The sequence below is a fragment of the Aspergillus eucalypticola genome (genome assembly GCF_003184535.1).
Source record: "Aspergillus eucalypticola CBS 122712 chromosome Unknown BO83scaffold_1, whole genome shotgun sequence".
NCBI classification, from domain to species: Eukaryota; Fungi; Ascomycota; class Eurotiomycetes; order Eurotiales; family Aspergillaceae; genus Aspergillus; species Aspergillus eucalypticola.
Window position 1 is genome coordinate 740,908 of NW_020290275.1, and position 14,177 is coordinate 755,084.

General features: G+C 52.6%; 5 protein-coding genes across 5 annotated transcripts; 1 reads left to right on the top strand and 4 right to left on the bottom strand.

Moving 5' to 3' along the window:
* Window positions 1–54: 54 nt before the first annotated feature.
* On the bottom strand, window positions 55–2,730 carry BO83DRAFT_351483 (histone acetyltransferase NGG1). The gene is made up of 2 exons (XM_025528946.1): window positions 1,950–2,730; window positions 55–1,859 (listed from the first exon to the last, which is right to left on the bottom strand). The coding sequence occupies exons 1-2, from the start codon at window positions 2,494–2,496 to the stop codon at window positions 352–354; spliced, it is 2,055 nt and encodes a 684-aa protein (XP_025393268.1). The 5' UTR covers window positions 2,497–2,730; the 3' UTR covers window positions 55–351.
* Window positions 2,731–3,450: 720 nt separating this feature from the next.
* On the top strand, window positions 3,451–5,157 carry BO83DRAFT_5589 (RING-H2 finger protein). Its single transcript, XM_025537432.1, has 4 exons — window positions 3,451–3,561; window positions 3,680–3,747; window positions 3,800–4,331; window positions 4,382–5,157. Exons 1-4 carry the CDS (start codon window positions 3,558–3,560, stop codon window positions 5,056–5,058), a joined length of 1,281 nt encoding a protein of 426 aa, XP_025393269.1. The 5' UTR covers window positions 3,451–3,557; the 3' UTR covers window positions 5,059–5,157.
* Window positions 5,031–6,295, bottom strand: BO83DRAFT_328524 (uncharacterized protein). Its single transcript, XM_025528166.1, has 2 exons — window positions 5,790–6,295; window positions 5,031–5,699 (listed from the first exon to the last, which is right to left on the bottom strand). The coding sequence occupies exons 1-2, from the start codon at window positions 6,203–6,205 to the stop codon at window positions 5,168–5,170; spliced, it is 948 nt and encodes a 315-aa protein (XP_025393270.1). The 5' UTR covers window positions 6,206–6,295; the 3' UTR covers window positions 5,031–5,167.
* Window positions 6,296–6,690: 395 nt separating this feature from the next.
* BO83DRAFT_433298 (zinc-dependent alcohol dehydrogenase family protein) lies at window positions 6,691–8,256 on the bottom strand (the record flags this gene model as incomplete). Its single annotated transcript, XM_025535672.1, has 7 exons — window positions 8,165–8,256; window positions 8,027–8,082; window positions 7,898–7,967; window positions 7,757–7,825; window positions 7,324–7,686; window positions 6,945–7,257; window positions 6,691–6,884 (listed from the first exon to the last, which is right to left on the bottom strand). Exons 2-7 carry the CDS (start codon window positions 8,062–8,064, stop codon window positions 6,691–6,693), a joined length of 1,047 nt encoding a protein of 348 aa, XP_025393271.1. The 5' UTR covers window positions 8,065–8,082; window positions 8,165–8,256.
* Window positions 8,257–9,956: 1,700 nt separating this feature from the next.
* Window positions 9,957–14,009, bottom strand: BO83DRAFT_5832 (HECT-type E3 ubiquitin-protein ligase). Its single transcript, XM_025537451.1, has 3 exons — window positions 13,157–14,009; window positions 10,986–13,097; window positions 9,957–10,923 (listed from the first exon to the last, which is right to left on the bottom strand). The coding sequence occupies exons 1-3, from the start codon at window positions 13,722–13,724 to the stop codon at window positions 10,019–10,021; spliced, it is 3,585 nt and encodes a 1,194-aa protein (XP_025393272.1). The 5' UTR covers window positions 13,725–14,009; the 3' UTR covers window positions 9,957–10,018.
* Window positions 14,010–14,177: the final 168 nt, after the last annotated feature.

Genomic DNA, 14,177 nt, shown 5'->3' on the forward strand with positions numbered 1-14,177 from the left:
TCATTTCAAGTCACTTAGGAGAATTACAGTAATGAAGTAAGTAGAGTGTTATTAATCCTCGTTACCTGATCTATATATAGAGAGCCAAGTATCTCCCCAGCTGATACACTGAGTATATGTTACCTCACAAGTAAAACATCCCGATCATATCGATCCATCCATTCATTCATCCCTCCCCAACGCCATAACCCAAAGCTAAACCAAAAGGTAAAATCCCCCACTCAATCATCGCTAAGATATCAACCAAAGAAGGAACCAGACAAAACAAACGCAATATGTACATCGAAACGAAAACCGGAATAAGCGGGCAGGAAGACATGCAAGCAAGCAAGGAATGGATGCATCGATCGATCATTCCTGTTCCTCATCCCAGCCCTCCACCTCGGCCTTCTCAACCTCCGCCATCAATGACGGTTCAAAGACCGACTCATTCTTCCCAGGAACACTAGTCTTACTATCCTTGAAGACCAGACCGATGCAATCGCGCCACCGCTTACGTCGATCCATAAGCGTGCGGGCAACATCACCAATCGCGGGACGGCCAACGCCTGCAGCACTGACGACATGGCTGCCGCCGCCGGCGCCACCGGGACGGTGTTTGGCCTGGGAGCCCTTTTTGCTTTTTCCGAGGGTGCGGGTACGTTTCAGGTAGGCCTGTTGAACCTGGGAGTCCAGGTCGTCGTGGATGGTCATGTACTCCTGGTAGGCCATGCGTTCGCGGGCGATGTCGAGGAGACGGGTCTTGCGGGCGCTGTTGATGATCATTTGTTTCTTGAGCTCGCTTTGGAGGAGGCGGAGGCGTTGGGCGATGTCGTCGTCGTAGTGGGCGTCGTAGTCGGGGTTGTCGTCTGGCCCGAGGAAGCCGACGTGGCGGAGTTCGGCTTTCAGGCGCTCGTCTAGCTGCGAGTGGTCGAGCTTGGCGGCGGGGACTTTGAAGTTATTGGGGGAGGAGTCGGGGAAGGCGGTTGCGGAGGGGAAAGGTTTGGTTTCGTTGGAGGTCTCGCCGGTTGGGTGGTCGATGTCCATGGAGTCGGGGTTCATGGGGCCATTCGCCATGTCGCCGTTGACGGAGCCGTTGGCGTTGGGGGCGGATTCGTCGGGGAGGGCTCGATGCTCATAGCGGAGTAGTGAGTAGAGACGGCTGACGAGAGGGCCGACGGAGACTTTGTCGGTTTCGACAGTCTCGTCGGTCACTTGGTCGATGTTTCCTCGGCCTTGGTTGAGCGGTAGCCGCTCTTTGTCGCCGTTGGGTTGGTCGACGTTCATGAGCCCGTCGTCCTCGGCCCATACTTCGGTGTAGTGTTTCTTTCCGCGTCGAGGCATGATGAAGGGGGTCGTGCGATCGCCCTGGGTGGGTGAGCGATGGGCCTTGGCGAGGTCGATTGGAGAGCTCACCTTCTCTTTGAGGAACGCTATGTCTTCTTCTGTCAATGGTCGGACGTATGGATCGATATAGGCTAGGAATGTGTTGGCGTTGACTTGACTCGCGGGCTTGGAGCTACTGAAATCGCGATCCGGAGGGGAGCCTGCCATCAGATGGCTCAAATCACTCCAGGGGAATCGGGCGACGCTGTAGATAGCCTTTTTCTCCTCATCGGTCATGTCTGGAGTAACCTCCCGGATGTGATATATGGTGGGGTCATCGAATTTGAGCGGGTTGGGACCGAACACTTGCACCTGTGGCACGGCCGGCGCGGGCTCAGGTTGGTGTGACTCGGAGCTATCATCCGATCCGGGCGACCCTGCATCCTCGGCCGCTTCATCGGCAGCTGGTTGGGGAGATTTTCGCGATCTGGGGGATAGAGACGAGGCCTCTTCGGAAGCAGCATGCTTGGACTTTTTGGAAGCTGGGGATGCGGCTGCATGAGTTAGCATAGGATCGAGGCGCATGATGAGTAGACTTGAAAGGCTACACTTCATCGCAAATACGGAGTGAAAGATAGACTCACCTCCTTCCACCTTCGTCTCAGCACCGTCTTGTCGCGCAACATCATGGGCACCGTGAGTCAGCGGACGTTCCTCCTTGGAACTGCTTCCGCGTTCCTTGCGCCTCTTTAGCTTGCCTCCCTTCAGTACCTTCTCTTCCTCCTCGTCATCGGCTTCTCGCTTCATCTTCACTCGATCGGTCCCTTCTCGCTCGGCTGACTCTTGCTCTTCAACGACCTCCTTGCGCTTCTGTGATAGCTCTCTGATGCCGGCATTGCATGCGTCACCTCGTGTTTCGGCTAGCTGGCTCAGGGTCTTGAGGTGTTCCATCAACAACTCGAGTGACTTGGAATCGGGGATCGGGCCAACTCCACCCATGCGCTCGAGCAATTCTCCATACTGGATGGTCGAGCCGGTCATCATCAGCTTGGAGACATCGTTGTCAAGGTAGCTGTGGAGCGGGGCGGAGGCGGTCGGGCCGGCGCTGAAGCTGGAGTTTGGGGTAGTGTTGCGACTTCGGGATGGACGAGCCTCGCGGCCTTTGCCTTTGCCTTTGTTTGCAGAGGGCATATTTGAGGTGTGAGTTTGGTAGAAAGCTATTGGACGATATGCGATGCGCGAAGGGATTGGCAGTCTGATGTGGTCTGGATTCGCGTGGACTAATAGCTCATAGTGTTCATGCTCGGATCGGGGACCTGCGGTCAACGCGCTCACTCAAGCACGCAGATTCAGAGCTATCGTTCCTGTCTTTGCAGACAAGCTCAGCACCGTCTCAATTGAGTAGTAGTCTGATTGTTGTTGTTGTTGTTGATGATGATGCTGGAGATGCTGATCTCGAGATGCCCGTCTCCACGTGAGAGGACATGTGATCTCACGTGGGGTCTATATCACATGACTTAAATACAAAACGTGCAAACAATGCATAGTAAACAAACTAGCTAGAGGTGAAACGCTAAACCCAACTCGGATCCACTGACATGGAGAAGTGGAGGATCTACAAGGCATACATGCTAACCGTAGTTTACTCCATCGCACTGCAGTGATCGCCTCTACTCTTGACACAGCGAGGTAGTACAGACTACAGCTGGGCCCTTCCTTGACTTTTCACCATTGGCAGAACCAATCGTAATGTCATGGCCGGTTTGGGTAGGATGCTTGCATCTAAGCATCACCATCTATCTTCATTTTGGCTATTTTTAGACCCTCAAGAGTAACCATGCTTGGTTCATGCCGCAAACGTCGCATTCACTGCAAACGGCATACAGACGACCCAGGATGGCCAGGACAAGCAAATTTGATCTGCGAAGAGCCAGCACACAAGCAGTACCACAGCAAACTGCAGATTTTTCTGCTTGGTCGTGGCCTTGGTACAGGTGGCCGCCGCAATTATCCGCGACGGGCAGTCGAATGGACCTGACCTGTCAGCATTCTTCGCACAAGTCCCATAGACGAGATAATAGATTGCCTCTGTTCGCACACTCTCCCATTGCAGTAGACATCGTGCGTCTGACGTCGACTCTCACTTTGATCGGATCGGAATGCGGATGACGATGCTCCCTGGACTTGGATTTTAAACTGCTGGATTCCTCTTGTCCACGGGTCTCGTGCTGGTCGCACGACCGTGTCACACCATGAGTATGCTCCCCTTGCTTCAGAGAATGCTGCACATTCCTTCGATCGTGCTGCCTGTTCATCCTTCCGTGGATGTCTCACTGTCCATATCTGAGCGATCGCTGATATGCCTCTTATCTAGCTGCCAAATCGCTCACCACGGTTGCGACGCTCTTTGCTGATCCGTCCAACACTACCATCGCTCTGAACGTGCGTCAGACACCGTGAAACTCGTGTATGAGAAGCTGACTGTGCCCCTTAGGAGAGTGCGATCTTTTCTCTCAAACTTGACGGTACCGTTCAGACCCTGTCGAAACAAAAAGCCCCGGACAAAGGCTCAATTCAGGGTCTTCTCTTTGTTCCCAGCCTCGGAACTCAAGATCCGTGCAACAATGCCACTGCACCGTATATCCCGGCCAATGTCACCCGCCTACAAGGCGTCACGCCGTTCGACGGCCGTGTGATCGGGCTGGCACCTTGGATAAGCGACGAATGTTCGCAGGCGTTTCTAGATGTCTCGCAGGGCACCGTGCCGGACGCGCTGCTCTTTTTTCTGCCGTCTAACGATGACACAAAACCGCCATCGGCAAATGACCCGGCCTGGCAGCTGGGAGACAGCACTAATTGGCAATCGCAGAGCAACTTCCCGGTGTACGGAATCCCCGGCGCGGCGGGTGCTACCTTGATGGAGCAGCTGTCACGCGACGGGAGTGTACCGGATTCCGATGACCCAGACAATCTAACTCCATTATCGTCGTCAGGAGCTTCTCGACTATTTGCGGTCATAGATATAGGTAGGCTTTGTTGTCACGGCGTTGAAGTAAGAAGCTGACATGCTCCGCAGATAGTGGCGGAAAGAAGATGCCCAGTATATGGGGGTTCATTCTCGCCATTCTGGGGACTGTTCTCGTTCTTACTATTATACTTCTTTTATTCTACCAACTGGTGCACAGGCGGCACCAGCGGGAGCTCCAGCGCCGCCTGGAAGCCGGAGAAGCAGACCTGGAGCAATTAGCCCAGCTTCACATGAAGGTTCCACCAGAATTTTTGGAGACGATGCCCATTTACATCTACATGGGCGGTGGTGACGACGACGAATCGATCAATGAGAACTCCACGCCGGGGCATCTACCACGAATCACTGAACATGCTGCTGAAGACAAGGACTCTAAGACCCCCACCGTCGCAATTCGTGAGACGGATGATGAGGCGGAAAAAGCAATAGACGGCGAGTCCATCAGACGACCCTCTCAGGCGATAATAGCAGGTCAGCCAGATGCCTATGTGCAACACAAGAACCGACTCAGCCGACAGCAGACGACGTGCGCGATCTGCCTGGATGATTTTGAGCGGGATTTATCAGCAGTGCGCGAGCTGCCGTGCGGACACATTTACCACCCACCATGCATCGACACATCCCTAACGCAGAGCAGCAGTCTCTGTCCACTGTGCAAGAAAAGCGTGCTCCCAAGCAGCTGGTTCAGATTTCCACCGGAAGACCCATGGCCACAACCTCATTAGATAGACATTCCACGCAACCCTAGACTTACATAACACTCATGATAGAATAGACTTGTACATGACAAACAAACCCAACCATCTATAGAAAAATAGATGAAAAAAAAAAAAATTAAGCAAACTTATCATGTTTCCCCCGGACTCTAACATCCAACACGACCTCATGAAAATCACCCTCCTTCCTCGCCTTCCTCAACCTCTTCACTTCATCATCATCCAACCGTCTCCCCACAATGCCCTCCAACTCCTTCCTCCCAATCTTCTCCCGCGCCTTAATCTCCTTACTCGCTTGAATGCGCGGTTTGAAGCGCGCCTGCATGCGCACCCGAATATTCGTCCCCCCGTCACCCTCCTCCCCATCATTGAGAATAGTCTCATCCCCACGAACCTCAACCTTCGCCCCAGAAGCGGTCGTCTTCGACGCAACAGTCCGCGCAACAATATAGGTCTGCTTCTTTTTCTCCTCCTTATCATCCACACCATCACCCCTCTGCGCAGCAGAAGACGAGGAAGCCCCCGTCCCCGTCCCAAAAACAAAGAACCCCCCACCCCCAACCCCACTCTCATTAATCGTATATATCTCGTGCTGCGAGATGGCAGATGCATTGGCGGACATGATGCCGTGTTTGTCGCTGGTCAGGTATCTATTCCATGGATATCTCATTAGCTGATCCCATCATCCACAACAATCAAACAGAATGGATTTGGGGGGGGGAAAGGGTATTTATGCATACCGCCCATTCGACCCCTTCAAACTCCACCCCTCAATGCCCGCAATCTTACTCGCAATCCAAACCTGTCGCACATCATGCGGTTCCGCGGTCCGGGGGTCCCCCTCGATCATGTTCTCGAGTGGAGAGGCGAAGACGGTGCCGTGCGCGTCGGTCGCGAGGCACGTGGGTGGTGTGGTGCGCAGAATAAGGAGGATCGGGCCTGAGATGTCGCTGCTGGTGTCGGCGGATACCCAGGATTGGTCTGAGAGGGTGTTTTCGTCGTGGTGTTCGGTGGCAGAGGGGTCTTCTTGTTGGGTTGTAAGGCTGGTGGACGTGGATTGTTTCTTAGTTGGGTGGGAGCCATCGGTAGAGGTGGAGGTGGATGTGTGTTTGCGTTTCTTGGGCTTGTCGCCTTTAAAGGTTAGGGGTTTGACCATTTTCAATGGTGGGGATTGAAATTGGGGTGTGGTTTAGGTGTGTGTGTGTGTTGAGGAGGTTGTATGGAGGTAAGTTGTGAGGTGATGGATGGATGGGAGAGGAGAGCTTGGTGTGGAGAATCTTTCTTATCGATAAGTTGCGCTTGGTTTTTATCGGCTGGCGGTTCAACCGGAGTTGAACCTAGCTATAGCTTATAGCTACTGTACTAGCTAGTTATTGCAAATAATTCATTTAAACTTACGTCTATTCTGACCTCAAGGTCCTCGTTATCCTGGTTTGGTTTAAATTACAGTCCTGGTGGAGATCTACGTCAGAATGACTCCCCGGGTACTCACTCCATATTTATATACCTGGTGAACCCACATTAATACCAACTGGAATCTCTTGAAAAGGACTTATTACTACTACGAGTATCATCTGCAAGAAGTACAGCTTCATATCAAACATAACTCATTACTATATACACCTAGTGACCAGCACTAACTTAATCAAAAGTAATCGCAGCCTTAATAGCCGTCTTGTTCTTCATCGCCGCCAGACACTCCTCCCACTGATCGATCTTGAACGTCTTGTTGACAATGCCCTTGACCTTGACCTTGCCCGAGTCGAGGTAGTCAATCGCCGCAGGGAACTTGTACACCTCAGAGAAGCTACCCAGGATGGTAATCTCATCACCGACTATTACCATTCATCAGCATATGTCCACCTCACTAGTTAGAAGAATAGAGGGATACTCACAGATCTTGCTAGGAGGCCAAGACACACGGTCCTTGTTGGAATAAACACCATACACGACCAACTTACCACCTCTGCGGACATAGTTAATCGAGTCTTCCAGGATCTTAACACTACCCGTGGCCTCAACAACAATGTCAAATCCGTAGGGGTTCTCGTCCTTCAGCTTCTGGAACTGCGCGCTAGGATCCTGTCGCGACAGCGCAACGTACTCGTCACCTGCATCCAGCGACTTGGCCAGATCCATCTTCAATCCCTCAGGAGCGACAACCACCACGCGGCAGCCACCGCATTGGCGGAGCAACTGAGCCAGGATCTACACAGTTCACCGTTAGCGCCACTTCATACCTTCTCACCAAACCAAAGTGGGAGAGGAACATACCAGACCAGTCGGCCCAGCTCCAAACAACAACACCGACGACCCCATCTTGGGCGCAATCTTATCCAAACCATGCGCGGCACAGCTGGCCGGCTCCAACAACGTGGCATCAACATCGGAAAGGTTCTTGATCTTGAATACCCTGCCAGCAGGGTACGCGCAGTATTCAGCAAAGCCACCGTTCATGGTGACACCGTGGGCCTCGAAGTGTTCGCAGAACAGCTCATCGCCGCGACGGCAGTAGAAGCACTCGCCACAGAGCTCGGAGTTGTCGGCGACGACGCGGTCACCGATGTCGAAGCCCTTGACTTTGGGACCGACGGCGGCGACGACACCGACTGTTTCGTGGCCGGGGACGAGAGGGAACTATTTTTTTTTCAATCATGTTAGTGGGATGCGAGAGGGGGTGTGGGAGGTAGGGGAGGGGTTACGCTACCTTTGCGATGAATTCACCCTCGTGGATGTGCAAGTCGGTTCCGCAGACACCGCAGGCCTTGACTTTGATCTGTGAGGGAAAGGGAGAATTGTTAGAAGGTATATGGTATGTATATGTATGGAAGAGGAGGGAAAGACATACCAGGACATCGTTGTCACGGAGCTCAGGCAATGGGACCTCAGCGATGCTGTGCGACTCTGGCTTGTCATAGCTGGTACCTGTGTTAGCCACATCCCGACTAACTATTAGACACGGGGACAAGATGCATACCGAAGAGCCTTCATAGTCTGAGGAAGCGTGGAACCCATGATGATAATGATAATCTACTACAGGGACCAACACCGTCAGCAAAGAACCAACAAAAACCCCAAGCAAGAATCTCAGAAAGAGACGAGAAAAAAAACATACAGAATATCAACGAAGAAGAATAAGAGGAACAGCGAAGTGGGAGAGAGAGAGAGAGAGAGAGAAAGAGAGAGTATAAGTATGGAAGAGTGAGTTATGGATAAGAGATAAAAGATGAAGACGAGAAAGAACAGAGGGAAAGACGAGGCTATTTGAATGGCAGCAATTCGAGGGGTAAAATACCAAAGTTAACTAACTCATATTATTCTATACCAGGATCCAAACCAGGAATAAACTAACTTCCTTACCATACTACGTAAGGGAAATTCGGACTAATCCCCAGTGGGGATGGCCTGATGTTGTTGTTGTTGTCGTTGTTCTCCTTCTCCGGGGATCTGTCCTCCTACGGCTTCACTACTTACTACTACGACACGACGACGGGAGACATGGACCAATTCCATTCCCTTCCATTCCGTCTATGAAACACTCATGCACTCAACCCATAGGGTATAGTACTACTATCACACCCCCCCCAACCTAACAAACTTACTTTCTATCCAGTCACAAACTGACTATTCCTACTACTAAGTAGTACTAAGGTAAGCAAAGATACAGTGAGACAGACACAAGCCATGAATGATCCCCCGCAATTACCACCGACACCATCTACACCATCTACACCACCACCACCAACACCAACAACAACAACAACAACTACTACTATAGAGTCCAAGTCCAGGATCCAGACTGGAAGCTAGTACTAGCTACCTTACAAGTGGGTCCAGCAATCGAACCCAAGAGAATCAGAACCAGAAACCAACCCAGCAACCCAAAACCTATGACTTCATCACAGAAACCGCCAGAACCTCTCTATTCTACAACGAGTTAAGGGCGACAAGGAAACCAAAAAAAAATAAAAAAAAATAAAAAAATAAGGGCGCTTAGTCTACCCCCACAAGCCTAGGTTACTAACTAACTAACTAACTACTTACGATCCGCATGACTTCATTCCCCCCCTCCCCCCAACCCACTTCAACGTGGTATCTTCCCGAGTGGCCTTGATTTTCCCGACTCTAGAGAGACTGGATTGAGATCTGGGCCAGGAACCAGGGACAATATCTATCTGTATCTATTATACAGAGATAGATAGATGGCGGTTCCTGTTCTACTACTATTGAGGAATGGAATCAATGAAGGAATGACTTCATCGAGGGGTATGAAATTCCCTTCTGACACCGACGATCGTTCCTCGAGTTGCTCTTCTTTCTCTTCCAGCGCGAAACAAAACAAACTCACCGCTGCCCCACTCGCTACGGCACGACTAGCGCTGTTTCTCATGCATGCACCTCCTCTCTCTCTGTCTCTCTCTTGACCAAGGTCGAGAGGAGGCACTAACACTAGACTGTATACTGTCTACTGCCTCCTGCATCATTCGAGTAATTACCGCTTTCATTTGGTCGCCCAACGACCTATCCACATCGGGACCCTCTCTAACTTATCTTCGGGCAACTGCTATGTACATCACACACACACTCTCTCTCTTTCGGTCCGATTCCCCCTGGCTATGGCCCGACCCCGTACCGTCTCCTCCCGGTCCGACTGGCTTTGCTAGTACTCAACTTACGTGGCTGCCGTCTCATGACCGCCGCCGACAGCTCGTATCGGTGCCTTGTCAACCGTACACCGCGGATGCATCTCGTCTTCCCCCGCAGGCCATCAACCCGGTCCAGCCCCGTCTACCAAATGCACCCCGGACGAATCTCACCACCCCCAAAACCTCGTACAAGAATTGAAATAAGAAAACGCCCCAATACTCAAAAATAAAACTAGTGCTAATGCTGTTAATGCCCGATGCCCCGAATGATGTCCCAGACGCCAGTGCCAAGGCTCGCAATTAAGGGAGTCCTGCTCCCGTCTCTACTTCAGCCCGAACCCCTCGCTATTCAACACCGCATCCCAAAGCATGCGCTCCAATTTCTCCCGCGTCTCATATTTATACAGTCCTAGCTGGTTGAAACACGTCCGCGCCGTCGGGAATCGGCTCGTCTCGTCCCCAAGACACACCAGCCGGATCGACAGGCTCGTCGCCCCCATAGCGGGGATGCGGTCGCTTCCCGTCACAAACGACAGGATCTTCCGTTGCGCCTGCGGCTGTGTCTGTTCGAAGAAATCCCAAAACCACCGGACCACCGGCTCTGTCTCTGGCCGTGTATTGGACCAGTTGTCATACGTGGCAACCGCCCGCAGGGACGCCACGTCCAGCGGCTCGTCCGAACCGCGCACCAGTAGCTCGATCTCTTCCGGACGAAACAAAGAGAGTGCATTGCCGCCGCAGACAGTGAAGAACCCCCGTTTGAACGGCTCGAACTGCCGTGTGACCGCCGTGTCTAGGAGAAAGTGTACATACAGGTCCACGAACTCCCGGCGGTTCGCATTGGTCACCGGCCGATTCTCCCCTCCGGCGCAAAGGGGTACCGACACTGTTTCGCCGTAACGATCTACCTGCGCAACAAAGTCGTAGCAGAACGTCTCCGCAACGTCCCCTTCGTAGTCAAGCAGCGCCCGTAGACCCTTGGCAAGCGCCGGGCGGAGCTCCGCCAGATCATCCAGGCCGCACTTGTACGTAGGCCGTGTAATTGACGACAGCGGTGCCGCAGCCAGGAGCTTCTTGAAGGCAAACGGTGGCAGTGCAATGTCGAGGATGGTCGAATTGTAAATGGCCAGTCCCAGTAGGACGCCGACCAGGAAGAACTGCTCCGAGGACTCGAAGCAGTATGGATTGAAATAACAGTATCGCGAGTCGTCATCATAGATAAATAGCCCTATAAGAAAGTCAATTAAGTGGCTCATTGCATGTTTTGGCTGACAATCAACGTGTACTTACCGTGGTGAGGATCAAAGACTTCCCGGACAAGGAGCAGGAACCATTCCTTGCGGAGACCTCCCGCATCAACGCCCTCTTCACCGAGGAATTCGATGCGTAGTCCCTTCTTGATCTCCTCCTGGCTAGAGCCAACCACTTCACTGACTCCCCGCAGACTGTCTTCCACCAAGCAGTCGCGGCGCACCTTCAGCACAAGATACTGGCTGATCGCCGTGCGACTCATGATGCTGTTAAAGAACGCTTCGCGAGCTTTGACCTCCATCTGCCGGCGTGCATCGTGTTCCAGGATATGGATCTTGGCCCAGATGCTCAGGAAGAAAGGGTATTGGCAGAAGGAGAACTTGGTCGTCTTCGACTCCCAGGCCTCAAAGTCGGCGACAAGGTCGGAATAGTCTAGCAGTGTATTGTAAAAGGAACTGATCGGAATCATATGCCCCCGCCGGCTGGCCTGACTTCTAGCCACAGAACTCGCATCTTGGCCAAGGACGCCGTCCGGCTTTCGGGAAACGTTCGCATTGTTCGCCGTGAAGAGCAGAGACATCACTCGCGCCGCAGCTCGCACCTGCCAGTCATCAGTGTAGACCACGGGCTGGTCGCGCTGCTCATTTGCTTTGTTGGGGCTTCTGCCATTGATCGCCGCATGCAGCTCGGCCGGAGTATGGCCCGCGGCACTAGAGAAGCTGGGCACCAAGTCATCATCGTGCTGAGTCGACTCGCTGCGCTTCCTCCCATGTTGACGCATTAACCGATGAGTAACAAACCCCCCAACAAGGTCCACGATCTTCTCAAATTGCCCAGCCGAGAACCGCGAGAACCAGGACACCAAGTAGTGATGGCAGTCATTCGGTAAATTGGCCAAAAGCCCCAATATCCGCTTGACAATGCCATAATGATGCCCCGGGCCATTACTGCGGGATTTTGATGGGGGCTTTGGATTCCGAGGAGCTGGTCTTGGAGTGCCATCTTTCGGGTGCGAGGGCCTCCGGTCACCACGGGCCGCCGAAGGCGCCAGACTGTAAGATGCGAACGATGAACTGGATGGGTAAATCAACGGGTTCGTCAGTAGCATCAGTAGGAACCTGGTATCCTCGGGCCTCTTTAATGGCCGTCTGGGCCGTTTTAGCAGGTTCTCGGTCGCTTTCAAGAGCGTTCGGTGTAAATGTAAGCGCGACTCTGTAATCTCTCTGTCAACCATAGCCAGGTCGGTGGTAGTCCACTCCTGGGCTATAACGGCGTCTTCTTCCCTCTTCATCTCTGTAGGCTTCATTGTTGACCACAGCTCCACCCATGACGTTCCCGCCGTCATGATCAGGTGGTGCCACTGTGCAAGTTCTGCCCAATTAATCCGAGGGCTCCTAGAAGAAACAGGCCTAGATGAACTAGAGGTCTTCTCCCGGCGCTCTTTCGAGCGGGACCGATGAGAGCTACTAATCTGTTCTACTTCGTTCATCCACCAGGAGGAATTCTCTGCAATGTCTCCAAGAAGCAGTAGCTTCGGATCGGGTTCAAATGTTACCTCACTGGGGGCCTGAGCAGAGCTTGGTTCCGCTTTCTGCTTTGGTGGGCTGCTGTTAACAGCATGCCGCGGGGCCGGCTGTGCTGTGGTAAAGGAGCTGTTCAGACAGTCACAGCCTTTGAATGACGTGATGATATATTCCTCAAGCGATCTGAAGATGTACGGACGACTAGTAGGACCTCTAGCTTCTGGACCGTTTGATCTGGCAGCATTCCGAGGCGAGCGATCACGTCTCGGGGCGTTTTGAGCGTCTCTGGTCCTCATCTCGGAGCCCTTTCTCTCTCCGTGCGCAAAGGAAGGAGTCAAGTTGGGCTTCGAGTAGTTCGGTACGCCGCTTACTCCCTCCGTTTTGCCAGTCTTACTGGATGTAGAGGAACTGCGGCTCCGGGGATCCACCAAAGGTCGCGGTTCAGACAAGTACCCGGACGAGTGAGTTGGAGACTGTGATAAATTCTCATCCTGCGCGACATCCAAGTACTTTCCGCTATGATTCTCTGGTGTAGAATTGGGATGCTGAGGTTCCAGGAGCTGTCGGAGATACCTGGAAAGACAATCATCTAGGATCGTTTTTGTTCGCTCGATAGAAAGTGGCATGGCTAAACACAGTCAGTTCACTATTTGTCCCGTAAACAGGCCTAGCGGGGATAATCTATACCTTTACGGGGCACCGTATGGGTGGGTGCCTTTCCATCACTCCCCGAAAGGCCATTACCGCCAGCCTTGCCAGAATCCACAAACAGCTCCAAGTCATTCACAGTCAAACATTCCGTGCACCGGAAAACTTTGAGATTCCGCGGCCAGCGCACCGTACTGTTACAAACCATGCACTTCCCCGAGGTCATCTCATCAGACGGAGTCGGACGCGCGGCCCCTTTACGAGGACTAGACGAGTTCGGGTCCGGCAAGTAGGTAACCTCATCGTCATCTTCATCATCGGAATCGAACAAATAGTTATCCTTCTTCGAGATCGACCGATTGCGCCGCTTCGTCATACCGCCGAAGGGCGAGGGGAACGGATGGCTGACGGAACGAGAATGTCCCCGACGATGAGGGGGTGAAGTCGCTGGATTTCCAGTCATGGACGAAAGACCTGAACCATCTTGCGGTATCCGATGAGGCGAGTTTCCTTCTGCCGGGAAGGGAATTGCAGCCGAACGGATATGACTAGACGGGGAGCCGGAGGTCGGGGGATAGGATGGGTTATATGGGGTCCGAGACGGCATATGGGGCACATTTGCTGTCCCCAGCTTTCGATAAATCGAGGGGATTTAGTTTTTGAAGTTGTGTTTGGTTGTGCCACGCGAATTGGGGGTGTGGTAAATGGCGAAGAAAATGTATAAATCTCAGGGTACGGTCTGCGATAAGCAGGGGTAGATAGGGCTTCGTTGTTCGTGGACGATAAGTAAATCCGGTTCAGTGTCACGAGGCAAGTTTTCTGCTAAGGAGTTCGTGGCAAGGAGATTTGTTTAAGTCGAGACCGTTTTAACAGGAAGAAAGAAAGAGCGTGTAGCTAATTGTAGAAACAGCTGATGAGTAAGGTATCGAGGGGAGTTTCGGGGGTAGTAGTATGTAACGTGAGGAGAGGAGGGGGATGTAACGTGGAGCTTGGTCGAGGACGAGGAAATGGAGGGCGCCCCTGGAACAAAAGCGGAAAGAAGTCAAACAGGGGATGAATT